The 19,085-nt window shown below is 33.3% G+C and overlaps 1 protein-coding gene and 1 long non-coding RNA gene across 6 annotated transcripts in view; one reads left to right on the top strand and one right to left on the bottom strand.

Annotated features, from left to right (window-relative positions):
* LOC141460804 (uncharacterized) overlaps positions 1 to 643 on the bottom strand; it is a 62,559-nt gene extending 61,916 nt beyond the window's left edge. The window contains exon 1 of one of the 2 annotated variants that reach the window (XR_012462375.1): positions 470 to 643. This is a non-coding gene — a long non-coding RNA (uncharacterized lncRNA). The remainder of the gene's footprint in view (positions 1 to 469) is intronic. The other variant, XR_012462374.1, reaches the window with a different exon arrangement.
* rho-5 (rhomboid-5) overlaps positions 1 to 19,085 on the top strand; it is a 319,932-nt gene that overhangs the window by 219,632 nt on the left and 81,215 nt on the right. For 3 of the 4 annotated variants that reach the window (XM_074141083.1, XM_074141082.1, XM_074141085.1), the window contains 2 exons: positions 1,186 to 1,386; positions 14,688 to 14,972. In XM_074141083.1, coding sequence (XP_073997184.1) covers positions 1,186 to 1,386; positions 14,688 to 14,972 — 486 coding nt within the window. The remainder of the gene's footprint in view (positions 1 to 1,185; positions 1,387 to 14,687; positions 14,973 to 19,085) is intronic. The other variant, XM_074141084.1, reaches the window with a different exon arrangement.

The raw sequence follows: 19,085 nt of genomic DNA, 5'->3' as shown, positions 1-19,085 counted from the left end.
AAGTACCTTGGTTCTTGGTACAACATACTTTACATATAATATAACCTTAATTTCTCTACCATAAAACAAAACTGCAAAACATTAACTTTGTTTCCCAATAAATTATCTTTAATATCTTTAATAAAATATCTTTAATTAAGGCATTTTTGGTGACTGATATTATTATAAACAAAGATTTTAATGTCTGACACTATTTCAAGCAAAAAAGTGTCTGTTTTTGAGAAAACTAGGTCAACATATTAAAGAAGGATATTCTTTTTTGGTTTTAGCTCTTTTCAAAATTCATTAAATCTTTTAATTTCTTTTTTTCTGTTAGTCAGGACATAGTTGAGTTCACAATTGAAAAATATCTTTAGTCTTCCATTTGGTACCATGTCTATCCTAATTTTTTATTAAACTGGTTATTTATGTTGAGAAAAAAAAACCAATTATGTTACAATAGGATTTTAAAGAAACTGGGTCCACTTACTTTAAAATGGAGTGCCTTTTCCAAAGATATGAAAAGAAAATCCAACATGCGTGTACAATGAATAGTTTACTAATTATGCAGCAAAGTAAAATTGTAAACAGATACAAAATGGCTAAGATGCTTCTTACTTTTATATCTTTATTCTGCAGTGCAACAAGTGGCGCTGTCAATGCACAGTGTCAGTTTTGGTCAAAAAAGTCATAGCATTAAGTAATGTAGTAAGCTATTTCATCTATGTAAATGGCGTCCAAGTTTTATATTAATATTAATTAATTAATATTAAGTTAATATTAATCGAAATTACGTTAGAATATATATTGAATATATACTGAATAAACAAAAATTACTTTGATAAATTTCCCTCTTTTTTGAGATAAACGAATACTGGAACTAGCTGGAGGTTAGGTTGAAGGTTATAGCATTCGTTAGATATTTTTGGCAGGCTGATGTTATTCAGCCAATTGCAAGCTCTGTTTTCATTTTGCCTACATTCTCATTCAAACGAAAACATATTTTTAGAACAGTTGTAATATTTAATGTTAATTTTGTGTACTTTTAACCGTAAATAATCCTTAAATAAATTAATAAAATGTAAAAAACAAAACTCGAAAGTATAATTTCTCGGATAATTACAACAGATTCCTGCCTAGTCCTGTTTATAAATGCCCGATTTGTAAGAACCGTGCCATTTATCTGGTGTTGTACTGTTGAAATAGCGGTTTTTGTTCCAGATCAGTCCAGACGGACTTCAGCCCGGCGGATGCTGGTTGTGTAGATCTGTATGATACTCATCCTGGTGAACCATTAGCTCCTGCCCCGGAAGAACTGTACAGAACAACTCCTCAACATCTCTACTTGAATACTTCAAGGACCTCTACACCACGTGACCGGGAACCCCCTCCACCCTCGCTTAATCAGTTAGTATATATTATTTATTTTGGTTTTTTAACTTTATTACTGTGTTGTTATAACCATTTATAGTTTATAGCCTCTCTGGTGGATGTGCCCAAACCATCTTACAAAGTACCATTCTTGATACGAGGGGCACTACTTATATTTTGAGCCTTGGCAACACTGAGTGTTTCCACTTGAAAGTTTGACATTTTTGACCATAACCTTCTTCAGAACGTTTTGTTATTTGAGCGCGATTTGTATTGTTTACAGTCACTTGAAAATTGTGTCTCAGCGAAAAAATGGAATTAACTCGTGAAAATTTTCGTGCAATGATTTATTACGACTTACGACGTGGATTATCAAGACAGGAGTGCATCGATCAACTTACTTCCACTTTTGGCGATAAAGCCCCATCCTTTGCCACTGTGAAACGCTGGTGTAACGAATTCAATCTCGTCGTTCGCTCACCGACGAAAGTCGTGAAGGTCGTCCAAAATCAGTTGTTGTATCAGAAAACATTGATGCTGTGCAAAAACTAATAATGCAAGATCGTCATGTGACATACTGTGAGATTGAGGCAACTTTAGGCATTAGTTCCACCAGCATATATAAGATATTGCATGATCATTTAGCCGTGAAAAAGGTTTGTTCTCGTTGGATCCCACATAATCTGATAAAATCTTAAAAAGATGCTCGTATTGATTGGTGCAAACAAATGCTTAAGAAATACAATGGCGGTGCTTCAAAAGACGTACGTATAAGATTGTAACAGGTGACGAATCATGGACATATGCGTATGAGCCGGAAACTAAACAGCAGTCGACTGTATGGGTGTTTCAAGATGAACCAAATCCAACAAAAGTTGTTCGCGCTCGAAGCACTTCGAAACAAATGGTCGCCTGTTTTTTCGGAAAAACTGGTCATGTGGCAACAGTGCCTTTAGAGGAACGTAGAACGGTCAATTCTGAATTGTACACAGAACCATTTGTTTGCCGGAAGTCTTCGATGAAATAAGGAAAACAAACAAGCGCCGTCGGATCATTCTTCATCAAGACAATGCCAGCTGTCACACATCTTGTCTAACAACCGACTATTTGAGCACTTAAAAAAAAACGAATTAATGAGTCCTGATTTGGCACCAAATGATTCCTTTTTGTTTCCGAACGTCAAGAATAAATTACGTGGACAACGATTTTCGTCGGCAGAAGAAGCCGTTGATGTATTCAAAAACCAAGTTTTGGAGGTGTCTCAAGCGGAATGGAAAAAATGCTTTGCCAAGTGGTTCGAACGCATGCAGAAGTGTATAGATCATAAAGGAGAATATTTTGAAAAACAATAAAGTCATTTTCAATGACAAATTACTGTTTTTATTATTAGGCTCAAAATATAAATAGTGCTCCTTGTGTAGGCTATTGTATCTGACTCTCATAAAATTTTTGTAACTTCATCGAACCTTTTCGGCCAAATAGTGGTTCTAAATTACTAATAATGTTGTGAAATTACCATTAAATAATTCATAATTAGACCATTGGTCTAAAAAGTGAGTTGTTAAGATTTTTTAAGGCACAAACAACATTACTGATTTTTTAAGGGACAGGTTACCTATTTATTATATTTGTAAAATTGTCCTGATTTTATTTTAATAATATCTTCTAGTCCAAGTAAAGAATTGGTTACTTTATCCACTAATTCTTGTTTAAGATAAGAGAGAATTGTTTTCAACTTACGAACTTTTGGATGAACCTTTCTCTTCGTGGTTAGTTAACTAGTTGGTTAGAATAAAGGATGTGATACTTTATTGAACTTAACCAGTTTTAAAGATATTCCAGACGCGAATGAAAACACTTCGCAACTTCTATAGCTTAGCTTGAAAACTTTGTACTATGCCACAGATGTAGAGAAACAATTTCTAGCCTAAGTCCTTAGAAAGGTTCAGACTAACAACTTTGTACAAATCTAAAAACCCTTTTAATTTTATTATTTGCTTCCTTAAATTTCTTAATTTGATATGCCAATATTAATTTTGTGAATAAAATCGTGTTTGATTTTAAATTAATGATTTAATAAAAATACAAATATTCAATGTAATTTCAATAGGATGAAAAAATAATTGCCATTTCAGTCGTGATACATTTATTCTAGGGACTAGGTCATTTTCAGGGCTAGTTTACAAAGTAATATTTTTACATTACAGGGTTGGTGTGTCTTCTGTCTTGTCTGTTCATGGACTGAGTATGATCGGTCTGTGTGTGATTAAAACTGTCCGGTAGGACAGTTGTATAAGGGTTGATCGTCAAAAAGTGCACGAAAAAGCGTAACGTTGAAAAACACCCAACTTTGACAATTTTTTTTCTCTTTTTCTATAAAAGATAAAATTCTCAAATTTTCTTTAAAATAAAGGGCAAACCCTCCTTTACAACTGTAATTTTTTTGCAACAACATAGATGTAATAGATTTCGAGAAAAAAATTGCCGAAAATGAGCAAAAACGGCTTTTTCAAAAATTGTTGTTCTTCTTCTTCTTCTTCTTGTTGTTGTTACCTTTTTTGTAAACTACGTAGCGCCTAAACGCGTGAACCGATTTTCATGAATGAGGTGTCATTCGATTCGGAATTTTATGTAGATGTGCCTTTTGGGGGTCTCGACGCTGTACATCGAATGGAAGAGGAGTTAGCCCCCTTTATGTAAGGCCCCCTCCAAAATTATTACTAATTACTCTGTAAATCTCGGCCTGATTTTGATAAAATTTGGTAGGATGATAGAGTTAGAGCTCCACTACGTAACATTAAAGCGGCAAATCTGCTCTTACACTTATTAAGGGGAAGTATAGTAATCATTTCAAATTATCGACACGTGAACCGATTTTCATGAATGAAGTGTCATTCGAATCGAAATTTTGTACAGATTTGCACTTTGAAAGTCTCGACGCTGTGCCTCATAAGGAGGGGAGTTTGCCCCACCCCAAGTAAGGCCCTTTCTTAAACTATTACTACCAATATTTCTATAACCCTTAGTCCGATTTTGATAAAATTTAGCACGAAGAAGCAGTTAAAGCTCCTCTACGTGGCTGTGAAGTGCCATCATGCTCTTACTCCTACCAAGAGGAAGTACTGCAATCGTTAAAATTATCAATGAGTGAACTGATTTACATCAATGAATTGTCGTTCGATTCAAAATCTTTGTCTGTATTCACAGTTTATTTTTCTTACTCCTCTTAAAAGGAAGTACTGAAATCGCAGTTTAATTTTGCTATTTACGTACAAATACCTTCCTATTTTATTCAAAACGCTTTTTCAAAAAAAATTGTTATTGAGGATGGTTTGGGGACCGCAACTATAATCATTCTTTAAAAAGATCTCTTCAGTGGTAGTTACGGTTCCGACTTAACACCTTATCAGGTTATAATGATAGTATTGCTTATTCCAAATTTTAAAAAAATCTGTAAAGCAGATATGTAACTTTACAAAATAGACAAAAAGGAAAATCTATCCAAAAGGTACAAAAATCTCCTTAACAAAAACTTACAGTTTAAAATGTTAAGTATAAGGGTTGATTAAACGCCAAAAGGTACACAAATCAGCGAGTACCCAACATTTCATTAGTACTTCATTGATATTATTTAAGTAATTTTACTGCATTAATTTTCATTAACATTTTTTCGAATTATTAGATGTCACAGACCCTTATGCTGGCCACTTCATTCATAATATTTTTTTGTTATAATTGTTATAAAATGTATATTATATCTTCGTTATTAAATAGGTACTTCATTTTTACTCTATTCCAAATTATTCTTCTGATTCCTCTTTAATATGCCCTTTATTCTGACACATATTCGTGCTTGTTAAAGTAGTAAAAGACAAAGTTAGAGTCGGCACTGTTTAAATTTGAATCACGGAGGATCTAAAACAATATTTCAGTGTTGAATTCGTCTTACCGAAATATTCGTGAGCACAAATAACACACAGTTAATAACAAGTAGATTATTCAACAATAATTATTCATTTCTCAATTGTAATTTAATTTAGTCCCCCTAATTTTACTTACAGCAAAATGCTGAAATAATTAGCTGTCCTAAAAATATGCATATCTTATTTACTTTATATTACATATGTTCAACATTGTGGGAAGAATACCTAGATTGAGAATTTAATTGAAGAAAACTATATTATTTGCGGATAAAGCCATATTAATTATTACCTATTATTATAAACGTTTGACTATTACATAAAATAACAATTACTTAAATCGTAGAATGAACTTAAACCGACGATTTTTATTTAAAAATAAAAATAAATAAAATAAAATCATTGATGTATGTTGGTGTAACCATTTTTTAAAAAAGTTTATGAATTTTTTAGCCTCATATATATTTTTTTTTTTATTACGTTTTCTTTTTCACCTGTAATCAATAGTTTGATTATTATAGATAAATAGATATTACAGTCAATCAATTTAAGTTAAATGGTGTGCTACTTAAACAAATATATTGTAGATGAAAATGGCCAGCATAAGGGTCTGTGACATCTAATAATTCTAAAAAATGTTAATGAAAATTAATGCAGTAAAATTACTTAAATAATATCAATGAAGTACTGATGAAATGTTGGGTACTTGCTGATTTGTGTACCTTTGGGCGTTTAATCAACCCTTATACTTAACATTTTAAACTGTAAGTTTTTGTTAAGGAGATACGTGGTTAGGTTGTGTGAAAGTCCGTGTTGCCAATTGTCAAGTATTTTGTAGTAAGTTTGCGTATATGTTGTTTAAATTGTTCGTGTCTGTTTTGAAATTTAAAACTGTTTTCTGTCCTAGATATGTATATCATTTCTAGCACTTTCCCTTTTTTGTGTGTTTGTTTACTATTTTCGAAACTAAAAGACCAGACGGAAAAGGACTCCACAATCAAATCTTATATACGAAATTGAATGTAAAGACTGTCACAAAAAATATATAGGCGAAAGATCACAGTATTTAAAAGAAAAAGACTGTCTTACGACACAAAACTAAAAAAGAACACCACAGCACTTTCCTTACATAGCACAGAAAATCATCACACTTTCGATTTCCCCAAACACAAAGATACTTAAATCAGAAACCAACACACAAAAAGTCCATGAACAGACAAGACAGAAGACAAACCAACCCTGTAATGTAAAATATTACTTTGTAAACTAGGTAAATAATTTATACATATTCATTTTAATAGAATTATTGTTTAACAATCTGTAAATATGTTCCACAGCCCTGAAGATGGACCTAGTCCCTAGGTCGAAAGCTCGGCAGAATAAATGTATCACGACTGAAATGGCAATTATTTTTCCATCCTATTGAAACTATGAATCATTCACCAAAAATAATGAACAATTAATATATTTCTATATTATACCTTAGTACCTCTAAACATCGAGGGGTTTATGTAAGTTTTTAGATAAAAAGTTCTGTAATATCCGAAGTAATTTCTTCATGCTCTTAATGGACGTCTTTCTTTTCAAGAAAGTTAACAATATTTGCAATAAGAAATGTTGATTGCTGATTAGCTTAGTTTCCTATACTGTCGCATAACTGCTACATTTAGCTGACTAATAACTACATCTAGTGGCTAACTTTTGAACTAACTCACATAATATTCTTGTATCTTGCATCATCTTGTTTAAACCTAATAATTGAGTTATTTAATTAATAGCCCTAGACTTGGCAGCCCTTGGAGTACCAAGTCAATTTTATTGCCATCTTATAGATTCCAACAAAAAAGACCTTTGATTGTAAATCATCAACAGGCAAAAGGATATTTCCATTTCCATTAATCCTGCCGATCGTAATCCCTCGTAATTTCGTCCAGTCCTTACCTCATTATAATAATCCATCGATGTTATTACCGGGCACCTCTCTTTCTTCATTCTTGGCTCCATACTCTAATTATCTTTGAAGCATCTCCTTTAGGTTATTCATTATTTGTGACTAGACTATCTTAGTTTTTTTGTTTACATCTATGTACTTAAAAAGTCCTTTCTTTTCATTACTTTTTCTATCCAATATAGTTTTTCTCATGGATGTTTTCCAGAAGTACATTTCTAAGGGCTATTGCTTTGTTTTCTAGAAGATCTCTGCGAACCGTAAGAAGAAGGTACTCAACTAAAAGAAATAGTAAATTTTCTCTAGAGCTCCTTTTTCTGTTTTCTCGTTAGAGTTTTCACTAACAGTTTCTTAGGAGAGTGCTGAAACTCCACCTATACTTGGTGCAACACCCTTCTTGTTTTCTTCGTCATCACTTCTCTTTATTACTATCTCTGAGACTCCTTTACTTTCCAAACATGGAAACCCAAATATTAAACTTTTACTCTATTAATTCTTTCTTACCCGTATTTCAACTCCTTTTTTTACCACCAGTTCTACAGCCAAATAACTGGTTTTCTTTTTTATCAGTTCACATATTTCTCTTCTAGCTTCTTTGCTATAAATGTAATACAATATGTAATAAGAAAATCCGAGTAAAACAAATAACATAAAGAAAAATGTTTCTCTCGAAGGCAAAAAGAAAAATATCATTAATTTTTTCGTAATACGAGGGTCGTTTGAAAAGTCCGTGCAAAAATAAAAACTACTTAATTTTTTGGGGTAAACCTTTTTTATTTTTCAACATAGTCTCCTTTTAGGCTTATACACTTCGTCCAACGCTGCTCTAGTTTGTTGATCCCTTCCGAATAATAGGATTTGTCCAAGTCTGAAAAATAGCCATTCGTTTCTGCAATCACCTCCTCGTTTGAATAAAATCTTTTTCCCGCCAGCCATTTCTTCATATTGGGGAACAAATAGTAGTCCGAGGGAGCCAAGTCTGGAGAATAGGGGGGATGTGAAACGAGTTGGAACCCTATTTCCATTAATTTTGCGACCACAACTGCTGAGGTGTGAGCTGGTGCGTTGTCGTGATGGAAAAGGACTTTTTGTGGGCCAATCGTGGGCGTTTTTCTTGCAGCTCGGTTTTCAAACGGTCCAATAACGATGAATAATATGCACCTGTAATAGTTTTACCCTTTTCCAGACAGTCGATGAGGATTATTCCTTGCGAATCCCAAAAGACAGTCGCTATAATCTTTCCGGCCGAAGGAACGGTCTTCGCCTTTTTTTAGCGCAGATTCCCCCTTGGTAACCCATTGTTTAGATTGTTCTTTGGTCTCAGGAGTGTAGTGATGAAACGACGCTTAAAGTCCTGCGGATTCTTCTGGAATAGCTGCAAACCGTCCTTGCAACACTTCACACGATTTCGTTTTTGGTCAAGCGTGAGCAATCGCGGCACCCATCTTGCGGATAGCTTTGTCATGTCCAAATGTTGATGCAAAATATTATGTACTCGTTCATTCGAGATGCCCGCAGCACTAGCACTCTCACGCACCTTCACTCTTCTGTCATCCATCACCATATCATGGACTTTATCAATGATTTCTGGAATAGTAACCTCAACAGTGCGTCCAGAACGTTCAGCGTCATTTGTGCCCATATGGCCACTCCGAAAATTTTGAAACCACTTATAAACTGTTCTAATCGAAGGTGCAGAGTCACCATAATGTTTATCAAGCTTCTCTTTAGTCTCCTGAGGCGTTTTGCCTTTCATAAAGTAGTGTTTAATCAACACACGAAATTCTTTTTCGTCCATTTTTTGAAAAATCACTCGACTTCCTCGATTCAAACGAATGCCAAACACAAAGAAATAGACCGATCTGGCTGAAACTTGGTGTGTGTTCTTCCAAGAGATGCTACTAACTAAACATAACCTCGATACGCGCCAGTAGTGCTATCTCTCTGACTTTGCACGGACTTTTCAAACGACCCTCGTAGATAACTAGAAAATCAGAGCTATTCGTTTAATTCATATTCTTTGGTAGAACTCTGTACATTCAACGAGAACAAACTTTTCGAATTTCTTTACGAAATCACCAGAGTATTCTGCATATTTATGGTGTACGAATTATTATAACCATAAATTTCTGAATAACAATTTTATTTTGCTAAAACAATTTATAAGCTCAGAGAAATACTTAGCTGTGGTGCAATTCGATTATGTTTGCTTCACAAAATAAACAATGTTATGTACTTGTTGCAAAGTCCAACATAGTTAGTTCTCGTTGGTTCCCGTATACCTTTCAGTTGAATAAACCAATATATTTCTTCCGTTTTAATTTTGATCTGCTTTTTCTGTCTTATTTCTGTTTATAATACAGCTTTATTTTATTTTATTTATTTATTTATTTTTTTACTTATTACTTCTCTACTAATATTGACCAGAACATGTCTCTGAAATGGTTTCGAAGTGGATGCAATATTAGAACTTTCTCTTTGAATGAATAAAAATGCATCTGGAAAAGATAGATACAAATAGCAAGTATAATAGTTACCTTCAAAGAAAAGAATAGATAAGATTAGGAAACTAGATAGTTTGAAGTTCATGACTTGTGGTTACAGGAATAATTTCTGACTGAATGTGATATTTCACCATCTTATCTACAGGGTGTACACGGAGGAGTGATCGAAACTTCGGGAGGTGATTCAGCAGCTCAAATGCAACAAAAAATATTCTCTTCACTTTGGCCTGATTCTCAATAGTGTCCAAGATATTTGCATTTTTAACTTTTCCGTCGATATTCGCGTTTTCCACCATAAAAACGGCCGTAACTTTTCTATCCTTTATCCTACAACAAATCTGCTTATTCCAAACGAAAGAGCATTAAATTTCCTATAAATTTGCTCAATACAGAGCCTCAAAACGTTTCTTATAACAATGAAATTTTTACTTTAATGTCTAAAAAGTTCGTTGTCGATGATTTTTTGGTAAAATTTTCAACTGCATTTTTTCAATGATTAATGAATCAAGGAGTCTCCGAATTACCGGAAAAGTTGCGCATTTATTGAGCTTCAAGACCATATGGATTTTTTTTGGTTTTTAATAAAACCCTACCCCGAACAGAGGGGTGTGAATGCAGAAAACTGGGATTTTGCGTAACCGACTTATCATTACAAATTTTCTCAAATGTCAATTTTTGGAGAAGGAACAAAAAGAAAAGTAACCATTTTAGTTTCGAACAATTATTATTTAATAAATACAGCACTAATTCATTTTTCTACGTCCATTTTGAAGCTCCGATACTGGAGTTCAGCTAGCAGAAAAATGAAAAATTCCATTCTATCATCTATGCTCGTTTATAGCAGCGCGTATGAGTCACTAGTCGCAGCTTCGTTGTGTAAGCTCACATTCGAATGTATTATGTTTTTCTTTAAGCGCTGATACCTCACTGCTACCATCTCCGCTATCATCTACGCTCACAGCTCCGTTGTAAACGTACCCTTAGGGTGTTATTAGAGTGGTGTAGCGTTTTAAGAACTTATTTGAAGTACAGAGATAAAGCCTTGTTCTGAATGAAAGGATCCCAGAAATGATTCTATTGACAAGTTATAACTTGGTGTAGGGCAGAGAAAACAGTTAATTAACAGCGTCTTATTTTACAAGAATTAAACTCCTTTCAAACAATACAAACTAAACAGTATTAAAAGTAGTATTTATTAAAAGCTTGTATATTATTTTTCTACGAGTAGGTAAGTGTTAAATTATTTTTCAAATTCAATCGTGCAGTTCTTTTGGGTGAAGTCTCTTATCCTTCCAATACTCGCTGGAGTTCCTCAAGGAAGCATTCTAGCCCTCTTACTTTATATCCTCTATACTGCTGACTTACCAACTAACCCGACTACAATTACTTTCACATTCGCCGACGACACTGCAATTCTATCTCCTCATCTAGATCCTGTAATAGCAAGCCGTGCACTCCAATCACACCTAAATCTTCTCGAGCCTTGGCTGCAAAAGTGGAGAATCAAAGTGAATGAATTGAAATCTAAATCTCTTTAACAAAAACTTACAGTTTAAAATGTTAAGTATAAGGGTTGATTAAACGCCAAAAGGTACACAAATCAGCTAGTACCCAACATTTCATTCATGCTTAGCTGATATAATTTAAGTAATTTTGCTGCATTAACTTTTTCTTCACATTTTTTTAGAAATTATTAGATGTCACAGACCCTTCTGCTGGCCATTTTCATCTACAAAATATTTGTTCAAGTAGCACTGTAGATTGACTATAATATCTATTTATCTATAATAATCAAACTATTAATTACAGGTTAAAAAGAAAACGTTATAAATAATAAAAAAAAAATATGAGGCTAAAAAGTTCAAAACCTTTTTTTAAAAAATGCTTATATCAACATACATCAATGATTTTATTTATTTTTTTAAATCGTCGGTTTAAGTTCATTCTTCGATTAAAGTAATTGTTATTTTATGTTGTAGTCAAACGTTTATAATAATAGGTAATAATTATCTGGCTTTATCGCAAATAGTATAGTTTTCTTCAATTACACTCTCAATGTAGCTGTTCTTCCCACAATGTTGTATATATGTAATATAAAATAAATAAGATATGCATATTTTTAGGACAGCTAATTATTCCAGTATTTTACTATAAGTAAAATTAGGGGGACTAAATTAAATTACAATTTATTGAGAAATGAATAATTGTTGAATAATCTACTTGTTATTAACTGTGTGTTATTTGTGCTCACGAATATTTCGGTAAGACGAATTCAAGACTGAAATATTCTGTTAAATCCGTGATTCAAATTTAAACAGTAGCTGACTCTAACTTTGTTTTTCTCTACTTTAACATGCATGTATATGTGACTACTAAGAATAAAGGGCATATTAAAGATAAATCCAAAGAATAATTTGAAATGGAGTTAAAATAAAGTACCTATTTAAAAACGAAGATATAATATACATTTTATCATAATTATAACAAAATAATATTATGAATGATCTGGCGAGCATAAGGGTCTGTGACATCTAATAATTTCTAAAAAAAATGTGAAGGAAAAGTTAATGCAGCAAAATTACTTAAATAATATCAATGAAGTATTAATGAAATGTTGGGAACTGCTGATTTGTGTACCTTTTGGCGTTTAATCAACCCTTATACTTAACATTTTAAACTGTAAGTTTTTGTTAAAGAGATTTTTGTACCTTTTGGATAGATCTTCATTTTTGTCTATTTTACAAAGTTACTTATCTGCTTCACAGATTTTTTTAAAATTTAGAATAAGCAATTCTATCATTATAACCTGATAAGGTGTTAAGTCGGAACCATAACTACCATTGGAGAGATCTTTTTAAAGAATGATTATAGTTGCCATCCTCAATAACAATTTTTTTGAGAAAGCGTTTTGAATAAAATAGGAAGGTATTTGTACGTAAAAAGCAAAATTAAACGGCGATTTCAGTACTTCCTCTTAAGAGGAGTAAGAAAAATAAACTGCGATTACAGTACTTCTCCCTAAAAGGCAAAGATTTTGAATCGAACGACAATTCATTAATGTAAATAGGTTCACCCATTGATAATTTTAACGATTGCAGTACTTCCTCTTAGTAGGTGCAAGAGCTTGATGGCCCTTCACAGTCAAGTAGAGGAGCTTTAACAACTTATTCGAGCTGAATTTTATCAAAATCGGACTAAGCGTTATAGAAATATTGGTAATAATAGTTTTAGAAAGGGCCTTACTTGGGTGGGGCAAACTCTCCTCCTTATGAGGCACAGCGTTCAGACTTTTAAAGTGCAAATCTGTACAAAATTTCGATTCGAATCACACTTCATTCATGACAATCGGTTCTCGTGTCGATAATTTGAAACGATTGCTATACTTTCCCTTAACAAGTGTAAGAGCTGATCGCCGCTTTAATGGTACGTAGAGGAGCCCTAACTCTATCATCCTACCAAATTATTTCAAAATCGGGCTAAGATTTACAGAGTAATTAGTAATAATAATTTTGGAGGGGGCCTTACATAAAGGGGGCTAACGCCTCTCCTATTCGATGTACGGCGTCAAACTAATTAATCTATGTTATTACGAAAAAATTACAGTCATAAAGGAGGATTTGCCCTATATTATAAAGAAAATTTGGGAATTTTATCTTTTATAGAAAAAGAGAAAAAAATTGTCAAAGTTGGGTGTTTTTCAACGTTACGCTTTTTCGTGCAGTTTTTGACGATCAACCCTTATACAACTGTCCTACCGGACAGTTTTAATACATAGTATTCACTCTAAACAAGAAAACTCTCCCTCCTCTCTCCTTCCACAATACTTCTATACCAATGACTAACCAAGTACGATATCTCGGACTACATCTTGACAAACGACTAACTTGGAACCCCCACACGAGACTCAAACGAATTGACCTCAATCTGAGGTATAAAATGTTGAAAAGACTACTCGACAAACGTTCAGAACCGACACTGACGAACAAAAGAAAACTTTACACAGCCCTACTTGCCCCAAAATGGACGTACGGAATACAACTCTACGGAAGCGCTAAAAAATCGAAAATCAACCGACTACTAAGTTCTAAGAACAATAGTTAACGCTCCGTTCTACGTCTCCAATCATACTATACACTCTGATCTCAATATTCCTCTCGTCTCTGAAATAGCCCAATCTCGCTGCACAAAACTCCACTCAAATCTACACAATCATTACAACCCTCTTATCCACAACATGTCCACTACAACACTTCCTTCAAATCCACACAGCGCAGACTAAAGCGGCGGTGGCCACACGACCATCTCAACACATAACGCCCCGACCTCCTAGGATGGTTGCTGCGTAAGCTTGCCAACCTGGGGAAACTAACGTTGCTTCCATCACTGAATGGTCGTCGATCACTCCACTCACGCCCTTGGCGAGAGTTATATGCTCCACCCACTTTTTTTTTAAACGGCGAGAAATTTCGAAAAATTAAAAAACACGTATTTAATCATTTTTAGTGATTGTCCCATTTTTTTAAACCCCTGTATCACGAGATACAGCATCCAACTTTGTTTTTTCAAATGGAACGTTATATTTTTTTTGCATATTTTTAAAGTATTTGAGCTCCTAAAAAAAAACACAAAAACTTTTTTTGGAATCGATTAGGTTTTTCAAAAGTTATGGTAGTTTAAAGTATGAAAAACAAATTTCAGTTTATTGTCAAAATTACGTTAATTTTTTATAAAAATAATCTGTTCAAACTGGGCACAATCAACGGATAGGCAAGCTAAAACTCTGGACTCCCACGCTTTGCTTGTAGCAGTACTTATGGTGGCGAAGTCAAGATCTAGGCACGCTAGAGTTATTCGACGTTCAGGTTGTTTTTTCTACAAACGTTTGGTGTGGAGTTTTAGGAAAGCAACTAATTTTTGGATTAGAATACTTGTTATTTCTAACTGTTATAAATTTTCATTGTCTAGGTATGTAAGAACACCACCTCTAGGTAGAGAAACGGATAGAAGAGGAGTGGAAAGTGGCAGTTTAACCAGTGCCGCTCCATTATCCTTGTGCTGCAGCAGTAGACGTTCGGCTAGTTCTGCGCTGACGGCACCTCCTCCAACTGTACAAGCACCCCAAGCGCCTCCACAGCAACAACAGCAACCACAACAACAACAACAACAACAGCAACATTCTCAAGTACAACAACAGCAACCCCCAACGCCCGCACAGGCTCATCTACATCAACCACATCCAACCAATATATGGTGAGCTCATTTTTATTTATCATATTTCTTCATAAATATTTAGAATTGCTGTTGTTCAAAGGGTTCGTTCGACCTTTGAGAGATATATATATATTAAAAGGAACAAAACTAGGACTTAAAATACAAAATGAACAAAAAATTAGCGTTACTCAAAGAAGAAACAACTTACTTGGTATCTTCACTTTTCACTAGTTATATAAACATTTTTCTCAAGACCTCAGATCCAATCTTTTACGAATAGCGATTACATCAAACTGTAAAGATCACATATTTCTCCGTTCAAAATGTTTATTTTTTTGCTAAAACTTTACTGAGATCCATCTGTTTCTATTAAAACACATAAAAGGCAATGATCACGCAATATAAAAAGTATTTTAAAATCGAAACACCAGCCTTTCTTCAATGTTGCTTCGCTGTTCTCAAAGGAAATGAACAAATCACACCAATGGATGGTAAAGATATGATCTTCTTCTTGTGGAAAAAGGAACTTCAAATACTTTCAAGAGAAAAATTGCCCAAACAACCCCTCCACAGTGGCCTAAATAATCACTTACATCAAAGACCATAGCTTTTTTCTCGTTACAAAGAATTTACAGCAATATTTGAGCTGTTTATTTTTGAAAGTGGTATAAGTCCATTTTTCCATGTATCGAGATATTTAAGGTTTTGCAGTTGAATTAATTTAAAAATATTCGTAAACCTTAATCTAAGTGATGTTATTAACACTATACATCTTTTAAATTTTATTATGAAATAATAATTATTACAATTCTTAACTAAATAAACGATTTTTTTTAGCTCCAAATGGACTTGTACCACTTTCAAAATTAACATATTACAAGAAAAAAAAACAGGAGTAAATATAAGTCCATATTTTTATAGACATTATAGCTTTACTAAAATGGGTTTTTATGTCAAAAGTAATAATTAAATTGAAGACATTTAAATACACGAATAACAAAGATTATTTTTTTTTGTAATTTCAGTTATATTAAAAATATAAAAATGAAAATTACTTCGTTAAGATCTTTAAAGCAAAAATAGTTATTTATTTAACAAGTGTGGAAAGTAGTACTTTTCCTCACGCGAGGCAGGGTTTGCACGCACGAGCGAGCGAAACGAGGCGAGTGCAAGTGCAAATTGCCGAGTGTGAGGAAAATACTTTACACTCGAGTTAAATATTATATTTTTTCTGCAACCATTTATTAACTAATAAAATTAAAAATTTCATTTTTACAGTCTACAAAAAGTAATTTATTTATTATAAACATTTATTGTTATATTACAATTATTTACATTACTTACGTATTTACATTACTTATTACATTTTCTGCTGTTTCTTTTATTGATGGAGGAGTGTTTTCTAAACAGTAATCACTAGAATCCATTTTAAATTTCTATAAGGTAACACTATAACCTTTTTAACTGTTATAATTAAAAATATTTAATTATTTATTAAAGTATTATTTTTATTTCTATATTCCTTTCAATTTTTATTTTATTCTTTAATATTCGTTTTTTAATTATTTAAATAAAATAAATTTAAATAAGCTTATTAGAGTTTTACAGAAAATATTTAATAACAAAACTTCTTATATCAAGGAAGCACAATAAAGTTTTTTCACTCACTAGTGAGGAAAGTGACACTAATGGGAATTTTTCCCCACTGGTGTGGCAAGTTGGGCATTACACAGCTGATTTTAATTGAGTAATGAGAACTTCCCTACATAGTTGCAGAAAAAAGATATTTTAAACTTATTTTTCTTTTACAGTTAGCATAATATCTGCTAACGAGCAGCGTGCACTGAAGTTGCAATAATAAAAAATAATTGCAATAAGAAAGTTGTTTTAATTATAATTATTTGAATTGGACTTATTCCACTTTCAAAAAAACCTTATTTTTGGGGAATTCGTAGTTTTAAAAGATTACATTTCTTCAAAATGAAATTTTAATCTATCATTTTATTTATACTCGTTAATACCCATACAGGTGATAGGGACGTCCATTTTACTAAAATAGAACATTTGACAGAATTGTCACTCTGAGGGTCCAAGAGACCAAGAGTGTTTAGTTCAAAATTAACGTGTGGCTGTGTCGTTTACGTAACGGGTTATATTTTTTTATATAAAATATTTTTTATTCATGTATTTAGGATGAAATCAAGGAAACAAATCGACGATCGAACACAATCTATGCCTATACAGTCCATTGTCGATTTAGAAGCGATTTCATCATCCACTCGCATAATTTCAACCGCCCCAGCTGCAGATGTACTGACACCGTCGTTGATACGCTCGGCCGCATTCATTCTTTTACGTTCCTGGCAACAGCTTGACTCGGTCATATGGTGTTTTATTATTACCATTCGATTGTTCTTGAGAAGCCCTTTCCAGCCGTACACGATCTCTGTATTTGGTTTTGGCTTTTCGACGCGGATAGGCCGACATTATAAATTTTGGATAATATTTTTTTATTCTAACACCTTATTATATTCACTGTCACTATTTTACACTAATCTTTTATATACAATCGATAGATTGTGACGACAGCTGACGATTAAAACTTAAACGAACATCGTAGCTTCTCCGAGTCAAAAGTTATACTAATTGCAAATCTCGATACGCAGCAAAATGATCTCAAAATGGCGGCGCTTCCTCCTCCACCGCGCGCGATGCGCCATAGTCCTCACTTATCGTAATGAATTCTTTGATCCTTTAGCTATCCAGTGGTCTAATTTAATTTTGGATGTAGACGATAGATTCGAAACTACAATGCCAAACTGTATCCCCCGATTTTCTTATCATTAGGTTTTTTGGATTGCCTCCATATGATAGCAAATTTAAAGACGTATTCACGTCAAAAAAATATTTTTGTGATAACATTTTATAGTCAAAATTCTTTTGTCGACTTTATAAAAAAAAAATCGTACTCCATTGAATGTATGATTATCATTAAGGAAAGACTGTGTCTATATCTTACTGAAATTACCATTAACTGATTTTTTTTAAAATTGGACTTATACCACTTTCAAAAATAACAGTTCAATTATCACTGAACGTAATTCTTTTTTCATGCTACTAAACTCGCCTCACACTCCAGGAATTGCTAGACGTCTGTTGCCTGGAGATCTCCGCAACGGTCGGTTGTCAAATTATGGGACAGAGTTATCACTCATTAATTATGGTACGAGTATAAGTAACGTTGTGCACAACAGTGATGCAGTTTCACCAAGTTTGCTAACATTATTTTCACAGCTTGTAAATGTTAAAACTAAGAGAAGACAAAAAAAAATTGTACTTCTTAAGTTCTATGATTTTAAATTGCGAACTCCGTTATTAGTTACTTCTTAAAAGGAGTCATATCTTGTCGAAAAAGTACTGCAAGGAAATATACTTCACGCAAGAGCTTACTTGATGGATATCTTGTTTTTTTAAGCTCTTTTAAACCACTTAACTTAGCTTTACTTCTAGATTAAAATACTCTCCAGGACTGGCTATTTATGGGATCCTGCATTTTACTTTTTCAGTAAATCGGAATTTGAAGTTTGAAAAGCCACTTCTTCTTGCATTTTGAAGACTTTCAATTTTTCTTCTCTTCTTCAAAGTACGAGGGTCGTTTGAAAAGTCCGTGCAAAAATAAAAACTACTTAATTTTTTGGGGTAAACCTTTTTTATTTTTCAACATAGTCTCCTTTTAGGCTTATACACTTCGTCCAACGCTGCTCTAGTTTGTTGATCCCTTCCGAATAATAGGATTTGTCCAAGTCTGAAAAATAGCCATTCGTTTTTGCAATCACCTCCTCGTTTGAATAAAATCTTTTTCCCGCCAGCCATTTCTTCATATTGGGGAAGAAATATAGTCCGAGGGAGCCAAGTCTGGAGAATAGGGGGAATGTGAAACGAGTTGGAACCCTATTTCCATTAATTTTGCGACCACAACTGCTGAGGTGTGAGCTGGTGCGTTGTCGTGATGGAAAAGGACTTTTTTGTGGGCCAATCGTGGGCGTTTTTCTTGCAGCTCGGTTTTCAAACGGTCCAATAACGATGAATAATATGCACCTGTAATAGTTTTACCCTTTTCCAGATAGTCGATTATGATTATTCCTTGCGAAT

Source organism: Rhodnius prolixus, unplaced genomic scaffold (genome assembly GCF_049639745.1).
Source record: "Rhodnius prolixus isolate KJV_2025 unplaced genomic scaffold, Rpr scaffold_6, whole genome shotgun sequence".
NCBI classification, from domain to species: domain Eukaryota; kingdom Metazoa; phylum Arthropoda; class Insecta; order Hemiptera; family Reduviidae; genus Rhodnius; species Rhodnius prolixus.
The sequence above is the reverse complement of the archived record's forward strand: the minus strand, read 5'-3'. Positions and strand labels throughout refer to the sequence as shown.